The sequence below is a fragment of the Myotis yumanensis genome, unplaced genomic scaffold (assembly GCF_028538775.1).
Source record: "Myotis yumanensis isolate MYYU_CA2020_CCGP unplaced genomic scaffold, mMyoYum1.0.hap1 SCAF_1, whole genome shotgun sequence".
Taxonomy (NCBI): Eukaryota; Metazoa; Chordata; class Mammalia; order Chiroptera; family Vespertilionidae; genus Myotis; species Myotis yumanensis.
Window position 1 is genome coordinate 181,718,871 of NW_027223752.1, and position 23,850 is coordinate 181,742,720.

General features: G+C 43.0%; 1 protein-coding gene and 1 pseudogene across 2 annotated transcripts in view; one reads left to right on the forward strand and one right to left on the reverse strand.

Annotated features, from left to right (window-relative positions):
- The window catches only part of HERC6 (HECT and RLD domain containing E3 ubiquitin protein ligase family member 6), a 61,661-nt gene extending 38,076 nt beyond the window's left edge, over positions 1–23,585 (reverse strand). Inside the window, exons 1-8 of one of the 2 annotated variants that reach the window (XM_070392958.1) lie at positions 23,329–23,585; positions 19,373–19,532; positions 17,814–17,890; positions 13,431–13,658; positions 11,774–11,868; positions 7,083–7,210; positions 5,077–5,213; positions 4,422–4,489 (exon numbers count right to left, since the gene is read on the reverse strand). In XM_070392958.1, the coding sequence (XP_070249059.1) occupies positions 4,422–4,489; positions 5,077–5,213; positions 7,083–7,210; positions 11,774–11,868; positions 13,431–13,658; positions 17,814–17,890; positions 19,373–19,532; positions 23,329–23,521 (1,086 nt within the window). In that variant the 5' untranslated portion in view covers positions 23,522–23,585. The remainder of the gene's footprint in view (positions 1–4,421; positions 4,490–5,076; positions 5,214–7,082; positions 7,211–11,773; positions 11,869–13,430; positions 13,659–17,813; positions 17,891–19,372; positions 19,533–23,328) is intronic. The other variant, XM_070392967.1, reaches the window with a different exon arrangement.
- LOC138999062 (eukaryotic translation initiation factor 1 pseudogene) lies at positions 7,516–8,703 on the forward strand (annotated as a pseudogene).
- Positions 23,586–23,850: the final 265 nt, after the last annotated feature.

Genomic DNA, 23,850 nt, shown 5'->3' on the forward strand with positions numbered 1-23,850 from the left:
GTGTGTGTGTGTGTGTCTGCTGGAGCCTGCCCCCAGCCGTGCCACATAGGCTCTGAGCAGTTGCCGTGTGTGTGTGTCCCCACTGGTGGTCTGCTCCCAGCCACTTTGGAAGCTCAGAGTAGGCGCTGTGTGTGTGTGTGTGTGTCTGCTGGGGGCCTGCCCCCAGCCACACCCTGGAGGCTTGGAGCAGGCCCCTCTCTGTTGATCTCTCAGGCTCCTGGCTTCCACTGCATGTTGTAGTCTTCCTTGAGCTGTGGCCAGGGTGGGGTGCCCTTTCCTGCTGTGGGATCGCAAGGGCAACCCAGGGACAGGCGCAAAGGGGGGCTGGCTGCAGGCTGCCCTATCCTGCTCTGTGATCACTGCAGCGATTTCATGGGCAGGCAGGTGCACACGGGGGCTGGCTGCAGGCCGCCCTTTTCTGCTCTGTGATTGCCGAGGCGACCCAGGGGCAGGTGCACATAGGGGCTGGCTAGAGGCCGCCCTTTCCTGCTCCATGATTTCTGGGACAATCCCATGGGCAGGCGCACACGGAGGCTGGCTGCAGGCCGCCCTTTCCTGCTCCATGATTTCTGGGATGATCCCATGGGCAGGCAGGTGCACACAGGGGCTGGCTACAGGCCGCCCTTTCCTGCTCCATGATTTCTGGGACGATCCCATGGGCAGGCGCACACAGGGGCTGGCTGCAGGTCCCCCTTTCCTGCTCTGTGATCGCCGCAGCGATCCCATGGGCAGGTGCACATGGAGGCTGGCTGCAGGACCCCCTTTCCTGCTGTGGGATCGCATCGGCGACCCAGGGGCAGGCGCACAGGGGGCTGGCTGCAGGCCGCCCCTTCCTGCTGTGGGATCTCCAGTTGCTCATCCCTGGCAGGGGCAGCTAGGGAAGAGGCGGGTGCCCGCCTCCGGCTTCTCCGATCACCAGCAGGGGGGCGGGCAAAGGCGGCCGGTTCTCCGATCCAGGGCCAGGGGCAGTGCCTCCCGGCTCTTGCCTGCCGCCTGTGTTTCCAATCACCGTCCTTCCCCTATGGCCTCCCATCATTGTGCCTATGTATGCAAATTAACTGCCATCTTTGTTGGCAGTTAATTTGCATATCGCCCTGATTAGCCAATGGGAAGGGTAGTGAAGTTACGGTTAATTACCATGTTTATCTATTATTAGATAGGATTACCACAATAAAAAAAATGAGATAATAAGACCCAATACCTAGATCCCTTGGATCTTACTATTAGGTATACAAAGCTTTATATTATAGTAGGTACTCAATAAATACTAGTTTCTTTCTCCTCTTTAATAAGACACAGATTTATACTTTTATATCAACAGTTTTTAAACTTTAGCATGCAGCAGAATCGCCTGGTTATCTTGTTAAAGCATAGACTGCTGGGCCTATACCCACAGTTTCTGGTTCAGTAGGTCAGGGGTGGAGCCAAGAATATGCTCCTGGTGAGTTCCCAGGCGATGCTGATGCTGATGCTGCTGGTTTGGGGACCACACTTTGAGAACCATGGTTCTATACAATACTTGAAACCAAATGGCTCAGCCAGACGTGTCAGAAATCACTGTCTGGAAAGAAAAATCAGTCTTATAACATAGAATTCCAAATACACCAGTACTCTGTTCCACACTATACCTTGGCCTCCACTGAACTTCTAATGAGTCAGGAAATTTTGCCTCACTTTTGTTTAATCTATACTAAAAAACGCCTAGGTGGCCCTAGTGCCCTCGCGTGATGCCCTCATGTCACCACAAGATGGTCAGCAGGGGAGGGCAGTTGTAGGCGATCAAGTTGGCAGGGGAGGGCATTTGTGGGCCACCAGGCCTGCAGGGGAGGGCAGTTGGGGGCAACCAGGCCTGCAGGGGAAGGCAGTTGGGTGTGATTGGGCTGGCAGCAGAGGGCAGTTGGGGGCCATTGGGCCGTCAGGGGAGCGGTTAGGAGCCAACAGTCCTGGATTGTGGGATCGGGCCTAAACTGGCAGTCGGACATCCCCCGAGGGGTCCCAGATTGGAGAGGGTGCAGGCTGGGCTGAGGGACACCCCCCAGTGCACAAATTTCATGCACCGGGCCTCTAGTGCTCAAATAAAGACCTTTGAAGAAAATATGTAACCATGATTCCTAAAGTTTCCTCCAGCATCTTTATCTGAGTTCTGCAGTTCATTCCTGAGGAGGCTTTTTTTTTTTCTTTTTTATCACAGGAACCTTGGGACAATAACCTGTTCCCTGCACCTACTTACCATTCCTTCTACTTTCTACTTCAAAATCCCGACTCCTCTGAAGGGCATGACATCAGACTGTATCCTCTGCCTCCCTTTCTTCTACAATCATCTCCCAGTGTCCTAGTCACTACCCTTCAATCATTGACAACTCTGGTACCTTGCTGACTGTCTTCCTCAGCACCACCACGCCTGTCATTTTTCTTCCTGTCATTCTTGGCAACTTCAGAATTAACACAATTTATTTCCCACCTTGATCTCTCAATTCTTGATCTCATCTCCAGTTTTTTCCTCTGCTCTCCCTCAGCCACTCGTGCCCTCCATCAGGGTTTCTAAACCGATGCTTCTGATATTCTGAGTCAGCTAATTCTTTGCTGTGAGGGGCCGTTTCGTGCACTATAGGATGTTGAGTAGCATCCCTGGCCTCTACCCACTGTATGGCAGTAGCAGCCGCCCTCACCATGCGTGTCTCGCTGCATTTATGACCATTATTCACTCTTTCTCATGCATTACTTTCTCCATATGAAATGGATCATTCTTACTGGCACACAAACATACCTTAATATCACCTCTCTAGACAATAGCAAAACCCTCCCACAGTTCTCTACTCCCCTTCACAACAAAACTCCGACTTGTCACAGCCATGGTTTCTACCGGCTCCCCTCCTATTCTCTGTCTATCCCACTAAGTCAGGTGTCATCAACTCGCCGCCCACCGCCAGACAACAGTCTTAACAGAGCAAAAACAAACTCTGTGTTCATCTTACTTCACCTCTCAGCAGGATGTGACGGAATTGGCCACTTCCTCCTTCTAGAACCAGTTTCTTCTTGTGGCGTGATGAGGCACCCTCCCTGGTTCTCTGCTACCTCAGAAACTGGTCCTTCTCAGGCTCTTCTCTGGCTCCTCCTCCCTGCCTGATTTCTAAATGGAGAAATCCCTCCAACCTGGATGGTGTCCCCTTCTCTTCATTTTTACTTTCCCTCTAGGTGACCTTTTACCCAGGCCCCTGGCTTAGATCCCATCTAGGGTTTGATCCCATGTTTATATCCTAGCGCTGACATCCTCTCTGAGCTCCAGATTCAGACATCCAACTAAACTCCGGATCACCTCTCCAAGGACATTTCAAATTGGCCCCACCTCACATAACTGACCTTGCCTTACGTCCCCGGCTCCACCTCAGATGATGCTTTATCCTTTCCTACCAAGCTCTGTCTGACTGGCTTTCTTTCTGTTCCTCACACAGGTAAATGTGTTCGTGCACCAGGGCTTTCTACCCGTCGTTCCCTCTACTTGAAATGCTTTCTCTGTTTCTAAGCTGCTCAAATGTCACCGCCTCTGCCAGGCCTTCTCTGACTGACATTTCTAAAGAAGCCCACCTCAAAAGACCAGTTTGGTTTTCTTCGGAGCACCTCTCACTCTCTAACAAAACCTTATTTTGCATTTCTATGTTTATTATCTTTCCTTTTCTGTAGAATCCAAACACCATGAATGAGGGCAACCTTCTAGGATACAAATAATAGAATTCTTGTATTATTCACTTTCATCTCAAGTGCCAAGAGCTGAGCCAGAGACACAGGAGGTGTTTGTTGACTGGCTGATTGAATGGCTATGACAGAGCAACCAAGAACAATCTCCTGATTAGCCCAGCAACACAGAGACCTTTGCCTCTCACCATTTTCTGCCCCAGGCAATATAGTAAGAGTCTATATGGACGTCAAGTTTAAAACATCCCTGATAATAAAGAAAAGGACAAGTTAGACTTTACATTTCAGAACTCATCTGGAAATAAAACAGTAAAATCCTCTCGGTTAACAATTAGGAAGGCACTAGCATGGTGGACAGTGGTATGAGCTCTGAAGCTGGTAGGATTGCCTGGGTTGGAATCCAGCTCTGCCACTTCTTAGCAGCACAACTTTGGGCGAGTCCACCTCTCTGAGACTCAGTTGTTTTCATCTGTAACGTGGAGGAAAACAACGCCAACTGGAGTTGATATGAAGAGTCAATGTGTTGATCCACTTGGAGTACTCGGATTAGTTAGTGGGAAAGCAATGCATTTGGGGGGAGGGGTCTCATCGTTAGGAAGCCAAATGAGGAAGTGAGAATTACATAATATTTTTAAAAGCATTCTAAGAAATTTGAATATATACAAATGATACAATACTGCTTTGAAATCTAGAGGACAAAATGGTTTTAAAGAAACATTAATAGATACCTGATAAGTTGTCACAAAGTTGGCATATGTTCCAGCAAAAATGTGTTTGACTTGAACACCCACAAGGTCTAAAAGAAAGTGATAAATCCATGCTTATTGCTTTTATAAGTAAAAAAAATAAATCTTTTGGTGTAAATCTAAAACGTCTCTTAAAAATAGTCTTTAAAAAATCTGATTATTACCAAGCTAAATTGACTTCCTTAAAGGCAATTTATAATCTTCTGAATGGATTTTGACTACAAACAGCAGGAAAGATTAATTTTGAACAGGTTACATGTCATATACTCACTTGGCCGAAAATTTAGTTTTTCATGCATTTGCGTCATGAAGCCAGGCTAATGTGCTTTAGAAGAGGTTTGATTAAATATATAGTAAAAGTGTATTGCTCTAATGCTTAAGTAACTGATTTGGGATCTTCTTTTGTATTACCTAATCTTTAGAAAAGGTTATCAAATACTCCAGGAATCACTACATAAGAAAAAATGCATATTGCACAAATGAAAAATAATAGCACTAAAACAAACAAACAAACAAAAATAATAATAGCACTAGATGAACCATAGTTCTGTGCACTCCTTTGAGAAGAAGCTGAATCATATTTTTCCTCAGTGAAATCAATTAACAGAAAATCATGAGTGAGTGGGACCACTTATACCATCAGCAGAAATCAGGCAGCTAATGTCAGAGTTTTCCGTCTGGGCCTCCGGATGAGGTGGGCCGCTTGTGCAACTTGATCCATGACCAAAAAATACCACCCTACGAGTGGTGTAGACATACGCAAGGGTGTGGAAACTGCAGGAGAGAGAATACATATAGTAAAGATCAGAATACTCATACTTTCTGAGAAAGATGATGTCTCTTAACACACATACACACACACACACACACACAGATTTATCTTACTCTAAGTACACAGATCCCTTATCACAATGTCAGAGTTAGAGGGTACCAAATGATGTGGCTAAACAAATGGTAGGTGAACATTACTAACCTTAAACATAGAATATAATTGATGGATCTTTACTATGGTTTCTATAGTTTGTGTTTTAAATGCAAGTGTTTTATTTTATGAATTACTAGTAGGTAAATGATACTCAAAGTGTCCTCATAACTAGTTTATGCAAAACTCTGAATATACATGCAAATATTCTTCATCTTCTACATGCATGAGCATGAGATTACCAAGTACCACTGTTTTTGTTATACACCCACTCCCCACCCTCCAGCACCTAGTTAGGTGGTCTCTACACAGTAAACTTCAAAATAATCCCTATTAAGTAAATGCCTAGGGTGAAAAAGAAAATAATGAAAAAATTAACCTATATTTGAAAAAAGTAAATTTCAGAAAGGAAAATTATCTATAAAAAGAATTGTCATATTTTAGGGTTGTAAACTTTGATAACATTCCACATGAGTTCTTTCTTTTATTTATTTTTTAAGATTTTTATTTGAGCCCTGGCCTGTTTGGCTCAGTGGATAGATTGTTGGCCTGTGAACTGAGGGGCCCTGGGTTCAATTCTGGTCGGGGGCACATGCCTGGGTTGCGGGCTTGACCCCCAGCGGGGAGCGTGCAGGAGGCAGCCGGTAAATGGTTCTCTCTCATCATTGATGTTTCTGTCTCTCTCTCCCTCTCCCTTCCTCTCTGAAATCAATAAAAATATTTTAAAAATATTTTTATTTGATTTTTAGAGACAGAGAAACATTGATGTGAGAGAGAAACATTGATTGGCTGCCTCCTGCATGCCCCCTACCCGAGATTGAGCCCACAACTCCACATATGCCCTGACCAAGAATTGAACTGGCAAACTTTTTGTGCACAGGATGACACCCAACCAACTGAGACACACTGGCCAGGGCCATATGACTCATTTCTAAGTCATATTCTCTATAATAATAAAAGTGTAATATGCTAATTAGACTGGACGACCTTCTGGACAAAGCTGGGGCTGCGAGGGAAGCCCAGGTCCCAGGTGCCAGAGGGAAGCCAGTGTCGGCAGCCAGGGGTAAGAAGGTCTACTCTTGCACAAATTTTGTGCATTGGGCTTCTAGTCTATAATAATAAAAGCATAATATGCTAATTAGACCAGACAGCTGAACGACCTTCCAGACATCCTTCTGGACGACCTTCTAGATGAAGCCGGGGCTGTGAGAGCTGAGACAGCCACCACGACTGCAAGGGCCGAGCCCCCTGCACAAATTTCGTGCATTGGGCCTCTAGTATATAGTAAAACACTAATATGCAAATAGACCAAACGGTGGAACGACTGGTCGCTATGACGCACACTGACCACCAGGGGGCAGACACTCAATGCAGAAGCTGCCCCTGGTGGTCAGTGAGCTCCCACAGGTGGAGCACTGCTCAGTCAGAAGCCAGGCTCATGGCTGGTGAGCGTAGCGGCAGTGGTGGGAATCTCTCCTGCCTCTGCTGTAGGCTGGCAGTAAGGAGCAAGAGGTCCCGGACATCCCCGGAGGGGTCCCAGACTGTGAGAGTGTGCAGGCTGGGCTGAAGGACCCCCCACCTCCACCCCAGTGCACGAAATTTCATGCACCAGGCCTCTAGTGTGTGTGTGTGTGTGTGTGTGTGTGTGTGTATGTATGTATGTGTATATATATACACACACATATATACAAACAAAAGAAAGAAAAAAAGAAGCTTATTACCTTCCGCAATCTATCTGTGAAACTAGGCCATCAATTCTTTCCACTTCTTGTGGACCACTCTTCTTAGCAGTGGGGCTGTGTCCCAGCTGTCCAAAGCAATTGTCTCCAAATGTGAACACTTTCCCATTCTGTTTAAAAAAGTTGAATTCGAACTAATTTCAGGTAAAAAATAGTAATTAAAAAGTTAAAGATTATGTATCATAACAGAGGTATATGAGAGCACTATGTGAAATATCCTATATAATAAAAGCCTAATGTGCAAATTGTTTGACCAGGAGTTTGACTGGGAGTTCGACTGCTTGCTATGATGTGTGCTGACCACCAGGGGGTGGTGCGGAACATGGCGGGCATTGGCAATGTGGCGCTGGCATCGGGCAGCAGTGGAGGTGCTGCTGGCACCAATGGGCCTCGATGAGAGTGGGGCTGTGGCGGGATGGTGGAGCAGGTGAGTGGGCGGTGCCAGGCCAAGGTGGGTGCTAGCAGGGGCCCGATTGCCCTGCCAATTGCCCCACAGACGGTGACCAGTGGAGGGGGGTGGGGCCACCCCCTGGCTCCTAGGTGCTGAGGGAGCTGGGTGGGGGGCCTGGCCCCAATTGATCCTCTCGCAGGCAGGATGATGGAGCAGGTGAGGGGGTAGTGCCAGGCCACGGCCGGGTTGCGAGGCTGGGGGCACGAGCTGGGGCCCAATCCCCGCAGGCCATCCCGAGGGACCTCATCTGTACACGAATTCATGCACCAAGCCTCTAATAAACTATATAAGGAGGAGGGGTCTATATTTACTATTTCTAATAGTGAATATAGAGTTAACACATTAAACATAAAAATCATTGGTACTCCCTTAAGAATTAGGCATTTAATACATGTTTGTACAATGAATGGATGGACAAATTAATTGGTTCAAAAATTACACTAACATTTAGTATGGGATTGCTTTATTTATTTGTGCATTCTTCTGGAAATAATCTCTTTTCAAAATAATTATTTTTTAATTTTATTTTTCAATTACAGTAGACATACAATATTATTTTAGTTTCAGGTGTACAACATATGATTAGACATTTATATACCTTACAAAGTGATCATCCCAGTAAGTCTACTACCCATCTGACACCATACACAAAATATTATTGATTATATACCCTATCCTGTACTTTACATTCCCATGACTATTATTATAACTGGCAATTAAGACTAATTTTATAACTTCTTAATCCCTTCACCTTTTCACCCAGTCCCCCGCTCCTGCTTCCCCCACCCCCAGGAAAAGAGATCATATTAGGTGTTTGCTATCCAGAGCCTCCACTCTTTCAACCCCTTTGCTGATGCAAGTAAGGGAGAATATCTGCTTCCCGCTGGCGCAGAGGATTATGTCCATATAAGAATTCAACAGAGAAACGGCAGGAAGACCATTACTACTGTCCAAGGGATCACTGATGATTACGATAAAAAGAAACTAGTGAAGGTGTTTAAGAAGAAATTTGTCTGCAATATTACTGTAATTGAGCATCCAGGATACAGATAAGTAATTCAGCTACAGGAGGACCAGTACAAGAACATATGCCAATTCCTCGTAGAGATTGGTCTGGCTAAGGATGACCAGCTGAAGGTTCATGAGTTTTAAGTGCTTGTGGCTCACTGAAGCTTAAGTGAGAATTTCCTTGCAACCCTTGTCACAAGTTTAATTGTAAAATTGATTTGAGAGAGAGACAGAGCGGGGGGAGGGAGGGTTTGAGAGAAAAACATCGACTTGTTGTTCCACTTATTTATGCACTCATTGACTGATTCTCGCTAATCAAATTATTTCGATTTCTTCTGACCGGGGATTGAACGTGAAACCTTGGTGTATCGGGATGATGCTCTAACCAACTGAGCTATCTGGCCAGAGGCCCTTGTCACAAGTTTAAAAACCTCACCGCTTGTATAATGTAACCAACTGGTGTCTGCTTTTAACTTGAATTAGTGTGACTTCTTCATGCAATAAACTGAAGAGCTGAAGAAAGCACCCCCCACCATGCATTCTTCTAGGAATTTTGTGGTTTCAGATCTTACATTTAAATCTTCAATCCATTTTGTGTTTATTTTTGTATATGGTTTAAGAAAATGTTCTAGTTTTATTATTATTATTTTTTGCATGTATCTGTCCAGTTTCCCCAACACCATTTATCGAAGAAACTATCTTGTACATTCTTGGCTTCTTTAGATTAATTGACTATATAGATGTGGGTTTATTTTTAGGCTCTCTATTCTGTTCTATTGATCTATATGTCTGTTTTTATGCCAGTACCATGCTGTTTTGATTACTATAGCCTTGCAGTATAGTTTAATATCAGGTGGTGTGATACTTGCAACTTTCTTCTTCTTTCTCAAGATTGTTTTGGCTATTCAAAGTCTTTTATGGTTCTTCATAAATTTTAAGGTTATTTGTTCTAGTTCTGTAAAAAATGCCATTGGTATTCTGACACAGATTACACTGAATCTGTAAATTGCCTTGAGTAATAAGGACATTTTAATGATGTTAATTCCCCATATCCATTAGCACAGTATATCCTTCCATTTATTTGTATCTTCTTCAATTTCTTTCTTCAGTGTCTTATAGTTTCCTGAGTACAGGTCTTTTACAACTCTTTGGTTAAATTTATTCCTAGGTACAGTGGGGCCTTGACTTACGAGTTTAATTTGTTTCGTGACGGAGCTCGTAACTCAAATTACTCGTATGTCAAATCATTAAAGTGAACGAGTGAGACACGTGATGCTGGGCTGATGTGGCGTTCACTGTGACGTTCGCTGCACCAACTAGCGGTGGGGTATCTGAAGCTGGCTCGTAACCCGAATTTTAGCTCGCAACTCAAAGCAAAAAATCGGCCGAGAGACGGCTCGTATCTCGAAAAACTCGTTAGTCAGGACACTCGTAAGTCAAGGCCCCATTGTATTTTTTTGATGCAACTGTTTTCTTTTTTAAAAATACATTTTTGTTGATTTCAGAGAGGAAGGGAGAGGAAGAGAGAGATCGAAACATCAATGATTAGAGAGAATCATTGATTAGCTGCCTCCTGCATGCCCCTTATTGGGGATCGAGCCCGAAATCCAGGCATGTGTCCTTGACTGGAATCAAACCCGGGACCCTTCAGTCCACAGGCCGACGCTCTATCCACTGAGCCAAACTGGCTAGGGCTGTAATTGTTTTCTTAATTGCTTTTTCTTACAAAGCTCAATACTGGTGTGTAAAAATGCAACCATTTTCTGAATATTAATTTTATATCCTGCTACTTTACTAAACTCATTTAAGTTCTAATAGTTTTTTGGAGGCATCTTTAAGGTTCTCTCTATATAGTATCATATCATCTGTAAATAATGGCAGTTTTACTTTTTCTTTTCCAATTTGGATACATTTTCTTTCTTTTTCTTGTTTGATTGCTGTGGCTAGGACTTCCACTACTATGATAATTAAGAGTGGTGAAAGTAGACATACCTGTCTTGTTCCTGTTCTTAAAGAAAATGCTCTAAACTTTTCACCATTGAATATAATGTTAGCTGTGGGTTTGTCATATACTGTCTTTATTATGTTGACATATGTTCCCTCTATCCCCACTTTACTGAGAGTTTTTATCATAAGTGGATGTTTGATATTTTCAAATGCTTTTTCTGCATCTATTGATATGATCCTATGATTTTTATATTTCATTTCATGTCACTTCTCTTTCATTTCTGATTTTATTTATTTGAGTTCTCTTTTTTTCTTAATGAGTCTGGTTTATCAATTTTACTTTTTATCTCTTTTATCTTTCAAAGAACCAGTTCTTGATTTCATTGATCTTTTCTATTGGTTTTGTTGTGTGTTTTTTTAGCATCTATTTTCATTTATTTCTGCTCTTTTATTATTTCTTTCTTTCTACTCACTTTGGGTTTTGCTCTTCTTTTTCTAATTCCTTTAGATGTAACCTTAAATTGTTTGAGATTTTTCTTGTTTCTTGAAATAGGTCTGTTTTGCTATGAATTTCCCTCTTAGAACTGCTTTGACCATGTCCCATAAATTTTGGGTCATTGTATATTCCTTTTCATTTGCCTCAAGGTATCTTCAAAAGATGATTCTTGATTAAAACAACTCTAGATTTCTCTTGTCAATTAAGAATGATATAATTCAAATATGCTTTTCAAACAAATAGTAAAAATTATTTTAGATATTTAGTCTTTAAATTTCAACCACAGTTTTCAAGTCTATAACTTGTAGCTATGGAAAAAAATCCATCACAAAGGAATATCCTATATGGCCAGTACAAAAAGAGGAGGAAGACATTCAGGAAGCCAGTTCATCTCTGTGCCAAGCAAGAAGTGGAACAATATATGTTCTAGTTTGTAATGTGGGTTATTGAAAATTGTAAAAATTACTTTGTGCTCCTATAATAAATTTTATTTGTAGAACCACATTATGAATAGTTACTAAAAAGATTCTCTCCTATTAATATAATTTAGTAGGTATCTAAAACTATATCCTAAAGCTAAAATTAACTTTTGTTATAGGATCTTGAAAATTTCATGGTTAATATCCGGTAACTTATCCTTTTAAAGATTTGTACACTGAATGGATATATTGAGATATTGATCCACATCTTGATTTCAACAATAATTAGTAACTGAATCTTGTGGTCACATTTGTTTGGGATTTTGAAAAATAGAAAGACATTTTGAATTACCTGGGTAAGCACTGCAGTGTGTTCACAACCGCAGCTGATATAAATCACATCTAGACTCTTTAGCCGACCAACTGAAAGAGGCTTGTAGCTTTGCACTGTTGAAAGAAGTATAAGAAGCAGACTCAGTTATCGTGAGTTTTTATATTTTTATGGTTTTTAATATGTTTATTATCTTATAATTAATTAACATAATTTTTAGAAGTGAATAAATAACCAGAGGTTTTATTTTTTATTTATTTATTTTTTTAAATAAAAATATATTTTACAGAGAGGAAGGGAGAGAGATAGAGAGTTAGAAACATCGATGAGAGAGAAACATCAATCAACTGCCTCCTGCACATCTCCCACTGGGGATGTGCCGGCAACCCAGGTACATGCCCTTGACCGGAATCGAACCTGGGACCCTTGAGTCCGCAGGCCGACGTTCTATCCACTGAGCCAAACCGGTTTCGGCAATAACCAGAGGTTTTAGAAAACAAAGGGAAAGCCCTGCTTTGGGAAAGAAAAGCAGTCTTTTAGCATGTATTTCTGGAAACTATTTAATCTTCTTCCCTGAATCTATTGTCCTGGAAAGCTAAGCTTTAAGACCTTCATCCTAATTATAGTGCCATCATGTTGAATTCATTTCTGTCACACAGTAGGTATTTTGCAAATAAGTAATAGTAGTTAAGAAAATAAAAGAACCTACTTCATGCTGACAGAGTTAAATGAAATTAGATGTAAGTGCTCAGCATGGTACTAGCACTAAACAGGAGCTAAGGATATGTTAGTTGAATGTACTAGTAAAAAATTGAACAGAGGAGGACAGGGTCCATGGGGAAGACTTCACAGTGAGTTTTGTTTAAAGGTTGCCAAAGAAACTGGTTATTTCTCCCACTGCTAGCAGGCTTCTAATCCAGTGGTTCCAAAATTTTGCTGCACAGCAGAATCACCCATGAGATCTTTGTTAATGACTGATGCCTGACTTCCATCCCCAAACACCCTGATTTAATCGGTATAGGGTCCAACCAGGACATTGGGATTTTTAAATGCTCTCGCGGTAGACAGAATAATGGCCTCCCAAAGACGTCCATGTCCTTTTTTCCAGAGCCTGTGAACATGTTAGGGTACATGTCAAAGGGGAGTTAAAGAAGCAGATGGAATCAAAGTTGCTAATCAGTTGACCTTAAAACAGGGAGATCACAAGAGTCCTTTAACTGAAGAAATGGGAGGTAGACGTGTCAATGTCAGAATAATGTGACTTGAGAAAGACTTAATCAGCCAGCCATTGCTGGTTCTGAAGAAGAAAGGGAGCTGAGTGAAGGAATGCAGGCGGTCTTTAGAAGCTGGAAAAGAGAAGAAAATGGCTTCTGCCCGAGAGCCTCCAGAAAGGAACACAGCCCTGCTGACACCTTGATGTTAGCCCAGGGAGGCCCACACCAGGCTTCAGACCACCGGAACAATAAGATAACACATCTGTGTTGTTTTAAGCCACTACGTTTGTGTTTGTGGTAATTTGTTACAGCAACCATAAAAATTAATGTAGCCTCCAGGTGATTCTAATGTGCCATAAAGTTTGGGAACCACTGTTCTAACCTCTGGGACCCCCCTTTGCAGAGTTGGTCTTCCAACTGGAAAGAAATAATAATTTATTGCAGGCACAAGATTATCTCCTTACCTGGGACATCTTTCCCGCTGAGGGCCAGCTGCCCTGCACTGTTGCTTCCCCAGCCAAATGAAGTCCCAGAGAGAGACAGGGCAAAGCTGTGGGCCCCTCCTGCAGCCACCTGAGCCAGGGGGATCCCCTCTAAGGACCTCACCCGCTGCGGGCTGGCTTGGGAGGGAATATCCTTCCCCAGGCCCAGTTGACCTTGGCTGTTCTTTCCCCATGAAAACACTTGGCCATCTACAGAAATAAAGAAGAGAAATTCAGAATTGCAAGTAGAAACTGCCACCCTAATTCAAAAAAATCTTTAAAAAATAAAACAGGGTTAAATAAGGCTAAAGTATTCTGGCTAAAGGCAAAGGTCAAGGTCACCTTCAGATGTCCCTTCTAACAACATCCACTCCTCTTCTCCTTACAAGTAAAGGGCAACTGTGTTCTTTCAGGTGCTCAGGCCAAAAATCTGTGTACTAGTCATCCTTGACTCCTCTCTTTCCTTTACATCTTCCAACCCAGCAGATCCTAAAGCCTCTACTGTCAGAGTTTATACAGAATCCAACTGCTTCTCACCTCCCCACTGTTAGCTCCTCAGTGGCCAAATCACCATCATTTCTGTCCTGGAAAATTACAACACCACCTTTCTGGACTCCCAGATCCCACCTTTGCCCCCAGCAGTCTGTTCCAAAGAGTAGCCAGAGTGAGTGACCTTTTAAAGATATGAGTCAGGTCGAACCATTCAGGAGCTTGCTATCTCACTCAAGAAAAGACTGATTCTTGCCACAGCTCACGTGCCCAGTATTTCCCATGACCACTTCTCAGACCTCATCTGCCCCTTCCTCATGCCTCTCCATATACCCTGCTCTTGCTGAGCACACCACTGGGCATGCCCCCTACCTCATCACCTTTGTTTTGGGATCATTCTTCTGGATCATGGCCTTAGCATCATATCTCCTTCCTTCCCTTTTGGTCTCTGCTCATATGTCACCTAATAAGAGATAGCTTCCCTGACTTCCTGTATAAATAGGAAAACCCCTTTCCTTCACCCAAGCACTTGCTCTCTGTCCTCTTACTCTCACTCACTTTTCTTCAGACCCCTTATTCTTATCTGTTATACTACATAACTATTTGTCTCTGTGTTTAAGGGTCTCTTCTCCTACTTCTCTTCCTATCTAATAAAGAGGGGATATGCAAATTGACCATCATGTCATCACAAAGATGGTGGCGCCCATAGCCACAAGATGGCGGCACCCAGTCCCCTCAGCCCCACCAGAGTCCCCCAGTCTTTTCAGCCCAGCCAGAGGTTTGGCTGGCATGCAGTGAGGCTGGACCCACCCTCAGGCCCCCAGCCACCCAGGGCCGGCCCAAGGTGCAGGCAAGCCTTGGATGGCGGCTGCCTAGCCGTCCAGGGCTGCCTGAGGCTTGCGCTGCTGGCAGTGGCAGCAGCAGAGGTGTGATGGGGGCATCGCTTTCCTCTGATTGCTGGGTCGCCTCCCACCCCTAAGGGTTCCCAGACCGTGAGAGGGGGCAGGCTGGGCTGAGGGACACCGCCTCCAGTGCATGAATTTTCATGCACTGGGCCTCTAGTCTGAATATAAGCTTCCTGAAAGCAGGGTCTTATGTTTGTTCACTGCTATATTCCTTTGTTAGAAACACTGCAGGCACTTGGTAAATATTTGTGAAATGACTCCATGGGGGGGAGGGAACGGGAACCAACATTTTATGTTGAATTTGACCAGAGAGGGAAAATTAGTATCAAAATTTTTAAAAAGTTGCTCTAATGCTTAATTATTTGTCCAGAGAAATGCCACACATCTCCGATTTTTAAGTTATTATATCTAACTTTTATTTTGAACTCTTCTAAGTTATTTCTATCACTGAAAATAATTTTTGAGAACATGCTGCAAAATGTCAAACTGTCATGAAAGTGTATGAGAACTCACAGTTCACCATAGCAAATGCATTGAGTGCTGGGTTCTACACAGCTTTTACATTCCAGATCAACATAAAGACAAATCAATGCTCCAAGGAAAAAATTCAAATCATTTCCATAATTAAGAAGTTCCATTTGTTCAGTGGTTGAGCATCAGCCTATTATGAACCAGGAGGTCATGGTCTGATTCCTGGGTCAGGGCACATGCCCGGGTTGCAGGTTCAATCCGTAACAGGGGCTGTGCAGGAGGCAGCTGATCATTGATTCTCTCTCATCATTTATGTTTCTATCTCTCTTTCCCTCTCCCTTCCTCTATGAAATCAATACATGGATGTATTTTGAGGGCATTATGCTATGTGAAATAAGTCAGACAAAGACAAATACTGTATGATCTCGCTTACATGTTGAATCTTAACAAAACACACCAACAACTCATGGATACTAAGAACAGATTGGTGGTTGCCAAGAGTTGGGGATAAAATGGGTGAAGGGAATCAAAGGATACAAACTTCTAGTTATAAAATAAATGTCATGGGAATGTAATGTTCAGCATGGCCACTAGAGTTAATAATACTGTATTGCATATTTGAAAGTTGCAAAGAGAATAAATCTTAAAAGTTCTCATTACAAGAAAAAATTCTGTAACTGTTTGGTGACAGATGCTAACTAGATTTATTGTCATTATTTCACAGTGTATACAAATATTAATCATTATGTTGTACACCTGACACTAAATAATGTTGTATGTCAATTATACCTCAATAAAAATATACATTTTCTAATTTTAAAAAATAAGAAAAATAAGAAAGGAAAAGAAACTAATATTCATTGTACCCTACATGCTATGGACTGTTCAGGATAAATTGTGTACCTTCTCTCACTGAATCTTCTAAACAACTTTTAAGTTATGCATCAATATTCCTACAGATGAGAAAACTGAGACTCAACAAAGTTAAATAACTTGCCTTAGATCAAATAGCTAGAAGTGGTAGGTAGAAGGAAGCACACTATAGCCCTGGGATTGTCCTGGTTGCATAGCCTACATGGTACAGTGATTAAGAACGGAAGATTGGGATATAAACATAGTGAAAGTCTCTGAGCCCAACTATCCTTATTTCTGAAATAAGGATACAAATAATACCTAGGTTCTGTGTTTTAAAATATTTTTATTTATTTAAAATTTTTATTGATCTTGAGAAAGTGAGAGAGAGAGAGAAACATTGATGTGTGAGAGAAACATTGATCGGTTGCCTCCCGCACGCATGTGGCCCAACAGGGGATCAAACCCGAAACCTGGGTATGTGCCCTGACCATGTGGAACCCACCACCTTTTGGTGCATTGGACGACACTTCAACCAACTCAGCCACACCAGCCAGGGCCCTAGCTTCTGTGTTTTAGGCAATTACATGAGACAACACACGTAAAGCATTTAAGAGGAGCACATAGAAGGCAACTAGGAAACGTTGGCTGTCCCTGGCCCCGGTGTCACAATGGCAGTTATGCACACGAAACCACCAGCGGGACACACAAATGTCCCATGTCTCTTGAAGGGGACCAGAATATGCCCCATTTGGAAGATTATTTTGAGCTGAAGGCAACTGAGAATTAACAGTTGTGGAAAGGGTTCTCTGCCCTCCCCTTATCCACCCGAAGGCAAGGCATAAATTTCCTTTTGTGACGGCGTCCCCTTGGTACCAGGAATGGGAGAGGGACTCATCACCAGAGATGGAGAGTCAGCATTGGCGTGAGGGTGCCTCAACCACCCTTAGCGAAATAACCCTCATCTTTCATTAGTTCCCCCCACATGTTTTCAAGTCCCTTTCCCACAGTTTCTCTCCCCTAGCCCAAACCTCCTTTCCTTTGTTCACATGGTATATAAGCCCCAGAATCTAACCACTTCTTGGGTTTCACTTCTTTTCGTGAACTCCCATGCCCGAAAGTATCAATGAAAATGATGTGCCTTTTTTCTTAGTAATTTGTCGTTTCTTCTATTTGTAGCCCTCCAGGTACTGAAACTAAGGAGTAAAGGAAAAGTTTTTCCTCCCTGACACTTTCCATTGAAATTTGGCAGGATGGACAAAGGATTGAGGATGTTGATAAAAAAAAAAAGTAGTCATGATTTTGACGTTTCTTTCTTTGATCTAAGTAAAAAAGAGAATAGGCCTTTGTCTACCTGAATTTGCCAGTGAAGACAAGCAATTCCACAAAAAGGGCAAAATGCTGGAAATAAAACCACTACTGGGTTCTGAGAGAGTCAGCCAATCAGATCATGTAAGCAGAGATGGTCTTTATGGCAGTGAAATATGAATTAGGCAATAGTTAAGAGTATAATAAGAACAAAGAAAATTGAAAAAACATATGAAAACAACATCTTTTCTGAAATCTGGAGAGTTAAAAACTTCTAAATGCATTAAAGTGAACCCCAAAGCATTAAAAGCCAACAGGAGATCGAAAACACCTTTTTTACCTTCTGATAATGCCAGGGAATGGTAGTCTCCACAGGAAACTTGTATTATTTTTATACCATCCAGAGCTTTTATCTTCCTGTATTAAAAATGAAACATAAAAAATATACAAACTCTATTAATCGTTCTTTAGAATCACTAAGTGGGCTACAGGTATTTAAAACATCCCAGGTAATACATTTGGTTTAGAAAAACAATTTAATGTTCTTGTATTTCTGTAGTATCTTTTTTTCAAAGCTTTGAACTGTTTTTAACATGACATCAGCATGTACAAAGGTGCAGGGCAGAATTCAAAACAGTATATAATGCAAAAGTGACTTTTACTGGACTTTTAATGCATTATTTAATGTACCAACTTTTATTCTATGCTTATTGATGTAAAAGAAAAATAACTTTCTTCATACACATATAGCACAGGGCTTTAGAATTTATAGGATACTATTTTAATCCCTGTGAGAAAAACAAAACCATTGGGTTGAACTGCCTCTCTAGGATCAAAACGTAACTATCCGCAATTTCACTCAAAGAAGTCAGATATGTTTCAAGTTGTAGAACTAGACTCAAACCTTGGTCTTTCCGTTTCAAGTTCAATGATCATTCCTCAAGCCACAGCAATTTCTCACATGATTTAATGACCACAGGGGGTAACAAGGTAACTTCCTAGTATTAGAAAACATGCTCTTGACCATTTCCAAAGCGTGTAATTCATGAACACAAAATTCAGACTGCTTGTCATATCATTTGTCCTAGAAAACTTTTTGTGAGGATATGATTTCCCCCCTCCATTTTACTAAGTAAAATATTAGGACCCAGTGATTAAAACAAAAAGGTTATGTTGAAAGAAAAACATTTCTTTTTCCAATTTGGGTGCAGTGATTTGAGGACCTGCAATTAATTGACAATAGACAGATTAACAGTAGAAAAGACATGGCTTATTTATATGTACACATGGGAGCTCCCAGTAATAGAAACTTTGCGGAATAACCAGAGTAAAAGTTTATATATATCAACATAACAAAAGTCAGGATTGGAGGAGGCAGTTAGAACTTCCATGGAAGAGTATGGGAGTTTCTATTGTGGGTTTTGTTTTTTTGTTTTTTGGGGTTGTTTTTTTTTGGTGCTGATAGAGCAGCTGAATTCACAGGAAACTCCTTGCTAGGAGGGTTAATGGCAGCTGAATTTTAGGAGGCACTGCTTTAGTCAGATAGGGAAATTCAGATAAATTGCTTTCTGCATCTTCAGTAGCTCAAATGTTTTTACTTTAATCTTTATGCCAACTCAGGGGGTCCAAGTTGTATAGGTATTTCCAATAGATTAGATTAAGACCGAAGGGTCACATGTTCACATTCACCATGCCCTTCTCTTTCATAGGACTTTAAATAATAATTGGTGTTACAAGTTTTTCCCCCGCCTCCTCCCTGCAATATACTGTAATGGTTGAGGTTAGAGACTGTGTTTCTTGGCATAGTCATCTTTGTACCCTGGCATCTTGCATGGTACTTGGCAGGTGGAACTCAAAAATATTGAATGAATGAATGAATGAATGAACTGAAATACTTACTTAGGCGTAAAAATTATTTCCTTAAATTCTCCAATTCCCAGTTGTCCTTCAGAACCAGCTCCCCATGCAAAGACCCTTCCTTTGTGACAAACAACCAGGGAGTGCTCCTTTCCACAGCTCACGAAAACAACCTGTAGAGTTTCCAGTGCCTTAATGGGTTCTTCAGGAACAAAAACAAAGCAAAACAAAACCCCCACAGATTATTAATTTAACAGAAAGTTCAAGACAGTACTTTTCCTTCAAAAGAAGGGTCATTCAAATTGCTTGTCTCTTCCAACAGGCCTTTAAATCAAGGCCTAAAGTCCATGCTTAAGGTCTGAAGGAAATAGCTCAGTGTGTGTGTTATACTGACTTCATGGGAATATAGCTGGTATTCAAAAGGGTGGGCATCACGGAAGAGGGGAACCTGTAGGAACTGACACTTGAGCTAATGTTCTTTTCTATGATGGTGGTAGTAAAACCCAGCAAAATGAAGGGAGTTGGAAAGAAGATGGGATTGCTTCTCTATTCTTTTGGATCCCCAGCCCTGAACAGTGAGCACAAGGAATTAATCCCTTGCTCAGGAGGAAAAAGCAGGGAGCCTGTCTCATGAGTGTGGGAGGCAGAAGCCAGATCTCACAATGAAGAGTGCAGTGATATGCCTCTAAATGGGCCAAGTGGGCCCACAGATGGAAACCTGATCACATTTCCCTGCAAGCCAATCTAGATTCTTTCCCAAAGTGTTGTCTCTGAATTATCAAAGGGTTGGAGTTAAGTAGAATAATTATAAGTGAAGTTTTTGTTAACACAAATTTTCTTTTTAAAAATCTTTGTGATCTTATCCTTTTCAATGATTTACTTTCAAACTACACAACAATTTAAAAATTTCCCAAAGATTGATATACTCACAGAGGTAGAAACTGGTTCTGAAAGGAGTTTTAGGGATAAAAAAGGGCAGGTTTAGGGAGTTTTAGGAATAAAGAGGCTCCATGGGGGAGGAAGGCATAGGTGAGGGCTTGGAGTTGCCAAAAGGCATACATTCACAGAGAAAAAAAAAGGATTCTACAGGATAAGCGGAGAGGAAGACATCCATTCACAGAAGATAGGGAAAAGCCACAGGGTATGGGGAAAAAAGGAAACAAACTTTCACAGAGGACAGAGAAATGCAGACAAATGGGAGAAAGAGGAAAACAGATTTTCATAGGAGACAGAGAATTTGTTGTAGTAACATATATAGAAATGTTTAAAAATGTTAAGAAAGGTTTAAAATGTTTGAGTTAATTTTCCTTGAAACAAAGTGTGATATTAAGGACACATTTCCCATTGCCCTGAAGCGTATGTATTTTATAGATAAGGATTTGAACTTTAGTTATTAACTCAGAGTACTTGTCAAGATAACCATTTGAGTGAGTGAGGAATGCCAGTACCTCCCGACTATTCTGAACTCCAGTTCTGGGCGAGTCTCTGGGGACCCAGACTCATACGGGGAGAAACTGGACTGCCTGGCATTGGGCAGAACTCGAGGGCGGCTTTCTCTCAGAGGTGCTTGCAGTGATTACCGTAGGACACTGAGACCTGGGGGCCTCTTAGGGCAGGACTGAGGATCAGCCATAGCTGTTTGCTCTGCCCTGTTGATTCCCTGAGACCCCGCCCCACCCAAGATGCCAGCAGAGGCTTTTGCATATGAATGGGCTGGCCCTTTGAGATCTAAAATTACCTAACAAATGGCAGCTGGATCAGAGAGACCCAGAACATCCAAAAGAAGGCTCAAGGCCCCACAGCAGCTTGCATTGCTTCACAGCTGGGCCTGATCTGAGCACCTCCAAACCCCATACAAGGAAGAGGAATCTGCAGGTCTCTCTGTAGCTCCTGCTGGGTAGCCTCAGAAGAGGCTAAATTAGCACCTCCTTAGATCCAAGAGCCAGTGTACCCAGTGGTCAGATTGGGACCATCCAGATTACAACTCCTCAGATCCATAAGGGACACACTCAGGGGGCAGACTCAGTGAGCACCAAAGCCCCACTGAAGCAAGTCTTGCCCCAGAAGTGTGTCTTCAGCACAGAAGTTCTCCCACTGCAGACTCAGCTGATTCTCACAGACAATTGGCCTGGAGGTCAATTCCTCTCAGTGATACCAACAACAATCAAGGCTTAACTACAACAAGACTGTGCACACAGCCCAAAAAGGGGTGCACCAAGAGTGTCCACGTCAGGTAATTGGGGAGGCTGAGCCACTGGGCCCTATAGGACACCTAGCACACAAAACCACTCTACCAACACAGGGAAGCATAAAAAATGCAGAGACAAAGAAACAGGTCACAAATGACAGAAATGGAGGAAAGCAAATGACTGGATATAGAGTTCAAAACCACAGTTATAAGGTTTTTCAATAATTTTCTAGAAACCACCGATAAATCTAGTAAGACCCTCGAGGATATGAAAAAGGACCAACTAGAAATTAAGCATACACTGAATAGAATAAAGAATAATATACAGAGATCCAACAGCAGACAAGAGGATCCCAAAAATCAAGTCAAAGATTTGAAATACGAAGGAGCAAAAAACACCCAACCGGAAAGCAAAAAGAAAAAATAATCCAAAAATATCAAGATAGTTTAAGGAGCCTCTGGGACAACTTCAAGTGTACCAACATCTGAATTATAGGGGTGCCAGAAGAGGAGAGAGAGCAAGATATTGAAAACCTATTTGAAGAAATAATGACAGAAAACTTCCCCTACCTGGTGAAAGAAATAGACTTCCAAGTCCAGGAAGCACAGAGAACCCCAAGCAAAATGAATCCAAAGAGGACCACACCAAGACACATCATCATTAAAATGCCAAGAGCAAAAGACAAAGAGAGAATCTTAAAAGCAGCAAGAGAAAGAAACTCAGTTACCTACAAGGGAATACCCATACGACTGTCAGCTGATTTCTCAACAGAAACTATGCAGGCCAGAAGGGAGTGGCAAGAAATATTCAAAGTGATGAATAGCAAGAACCTACAACCAAGATTACTTTATCCAGCAAAGCTATCATTCAGAAGTGAAGGTCAGATGAAGAGTTTCACAGATAAGAAAAAGCTAAAGGAGTTCATCACCACCAAACCAGTATTATAGGAAATGCTGAAAGGTATCCTTTAAGAAGAGGAAGAAGAAGAAAAAGGTAAAGATACAAATTATGAACAACAAATACATATCTATCAACAAGTGAATCTAAAAATCAAGTGAATAAAAAATCTGATGAACAGAGTAAACTGGTGAATATAATAGAACCAGGGGCATAGAAAGGGAGTGGACTGACAATTCTCGGGGGGAAAGGGGCGTGGGGGGTGCGGGAAGAGACTGGACAAAAATCGTACACCTATGGATGAGGACAGTGGGGAGGGGGTAAGGGCAGAGAGTGGCGTGGGAACTGGGTGGAGGGGAGCTATGGGGGGGGGGGGGAGAGGAACAACTGTAATAATCTGAACAATAAAGATTTAATAAAAAAAAGTAACAGGAAAAAGAAGAAGTTCAAAGGTGACTGAATAAGAGTAAGGGGTAAGGGGGGGGGGGGGGGAATGGGAGGTATCTGTAACACTATCAACAATAAAAAATACTTAAAAAAAAAGAAGAAGAAAGACGCCCTAGGGTATTGCTGAGGGACTCACAGGTATCAACCCCCCAAAACCACATTTGGAAGGTCACCCTTCCGGAGAGCTTTGCGCAGACAAGGACTGGTCTCCAAAGAAAAGTGGGAGGGACCACAGCACCCTCCAGGGGAGAGCGGTCCATTTCAGTTCCACTGACGGTTTTGCTTTCATTTTTTGTTTTAAGAGAAACTGGAAACCGAAACTAGCCCGAGGCGCGTCTGGGAAAGCGAAACTGACGAAGTTGCGCTCAGCTGGCGCGGCGCGGTTTGCAGGCTCCGGCGCAGAGGACCCAGGGCTCCCGGGCCCCACCTGCCGGCGCCGCGCCCGCACCTGTGTCCCGCGCTCACCTGGCCCGGCCCCGCGCGGCGCGCCCCTCCGGCCCAGCTGGCCCTGGCTGTTGTCCCCGCACGCGTGGACCGTGCCGTCGCTCAGCAGCAGCAGCGAGTGGCGCTCCCCGCTGGCCGCCAGCCGCAGCTCCGTTCTGCCCGAGGGTTCCCGGCGCTGCAGCCTCCCGGGGCCGAGGCCGCTGCAGAAGTACATCCCGCTCCCGCGCTGGCCGCCTGCTCAGGTCTAGCTGCCGGGTCTCCTCCGGCTTCCGGAGGTTAGTGACCTGGTCTCGACCAGCCAGCTGTGGCACTCGCCCCAAAGAGGGCTGTCCGGGTGCACTATGTCATCCAGGCGCACTACGTCATCCGGGCGCCTCCCCAGACATTCTTTAGGGGTTCAAACCGGAGTGCCAAGTGCCCAGGAGCAGAGAGGAAAAAACACCTAGATTGACATCCTCGCTAAGCCGCTTATGAGCTGTGGGACTTTGGGCAGGTGACGACGATTCTGTGCCTCACCTACCATGTCTCTGGAATGTGGACGGT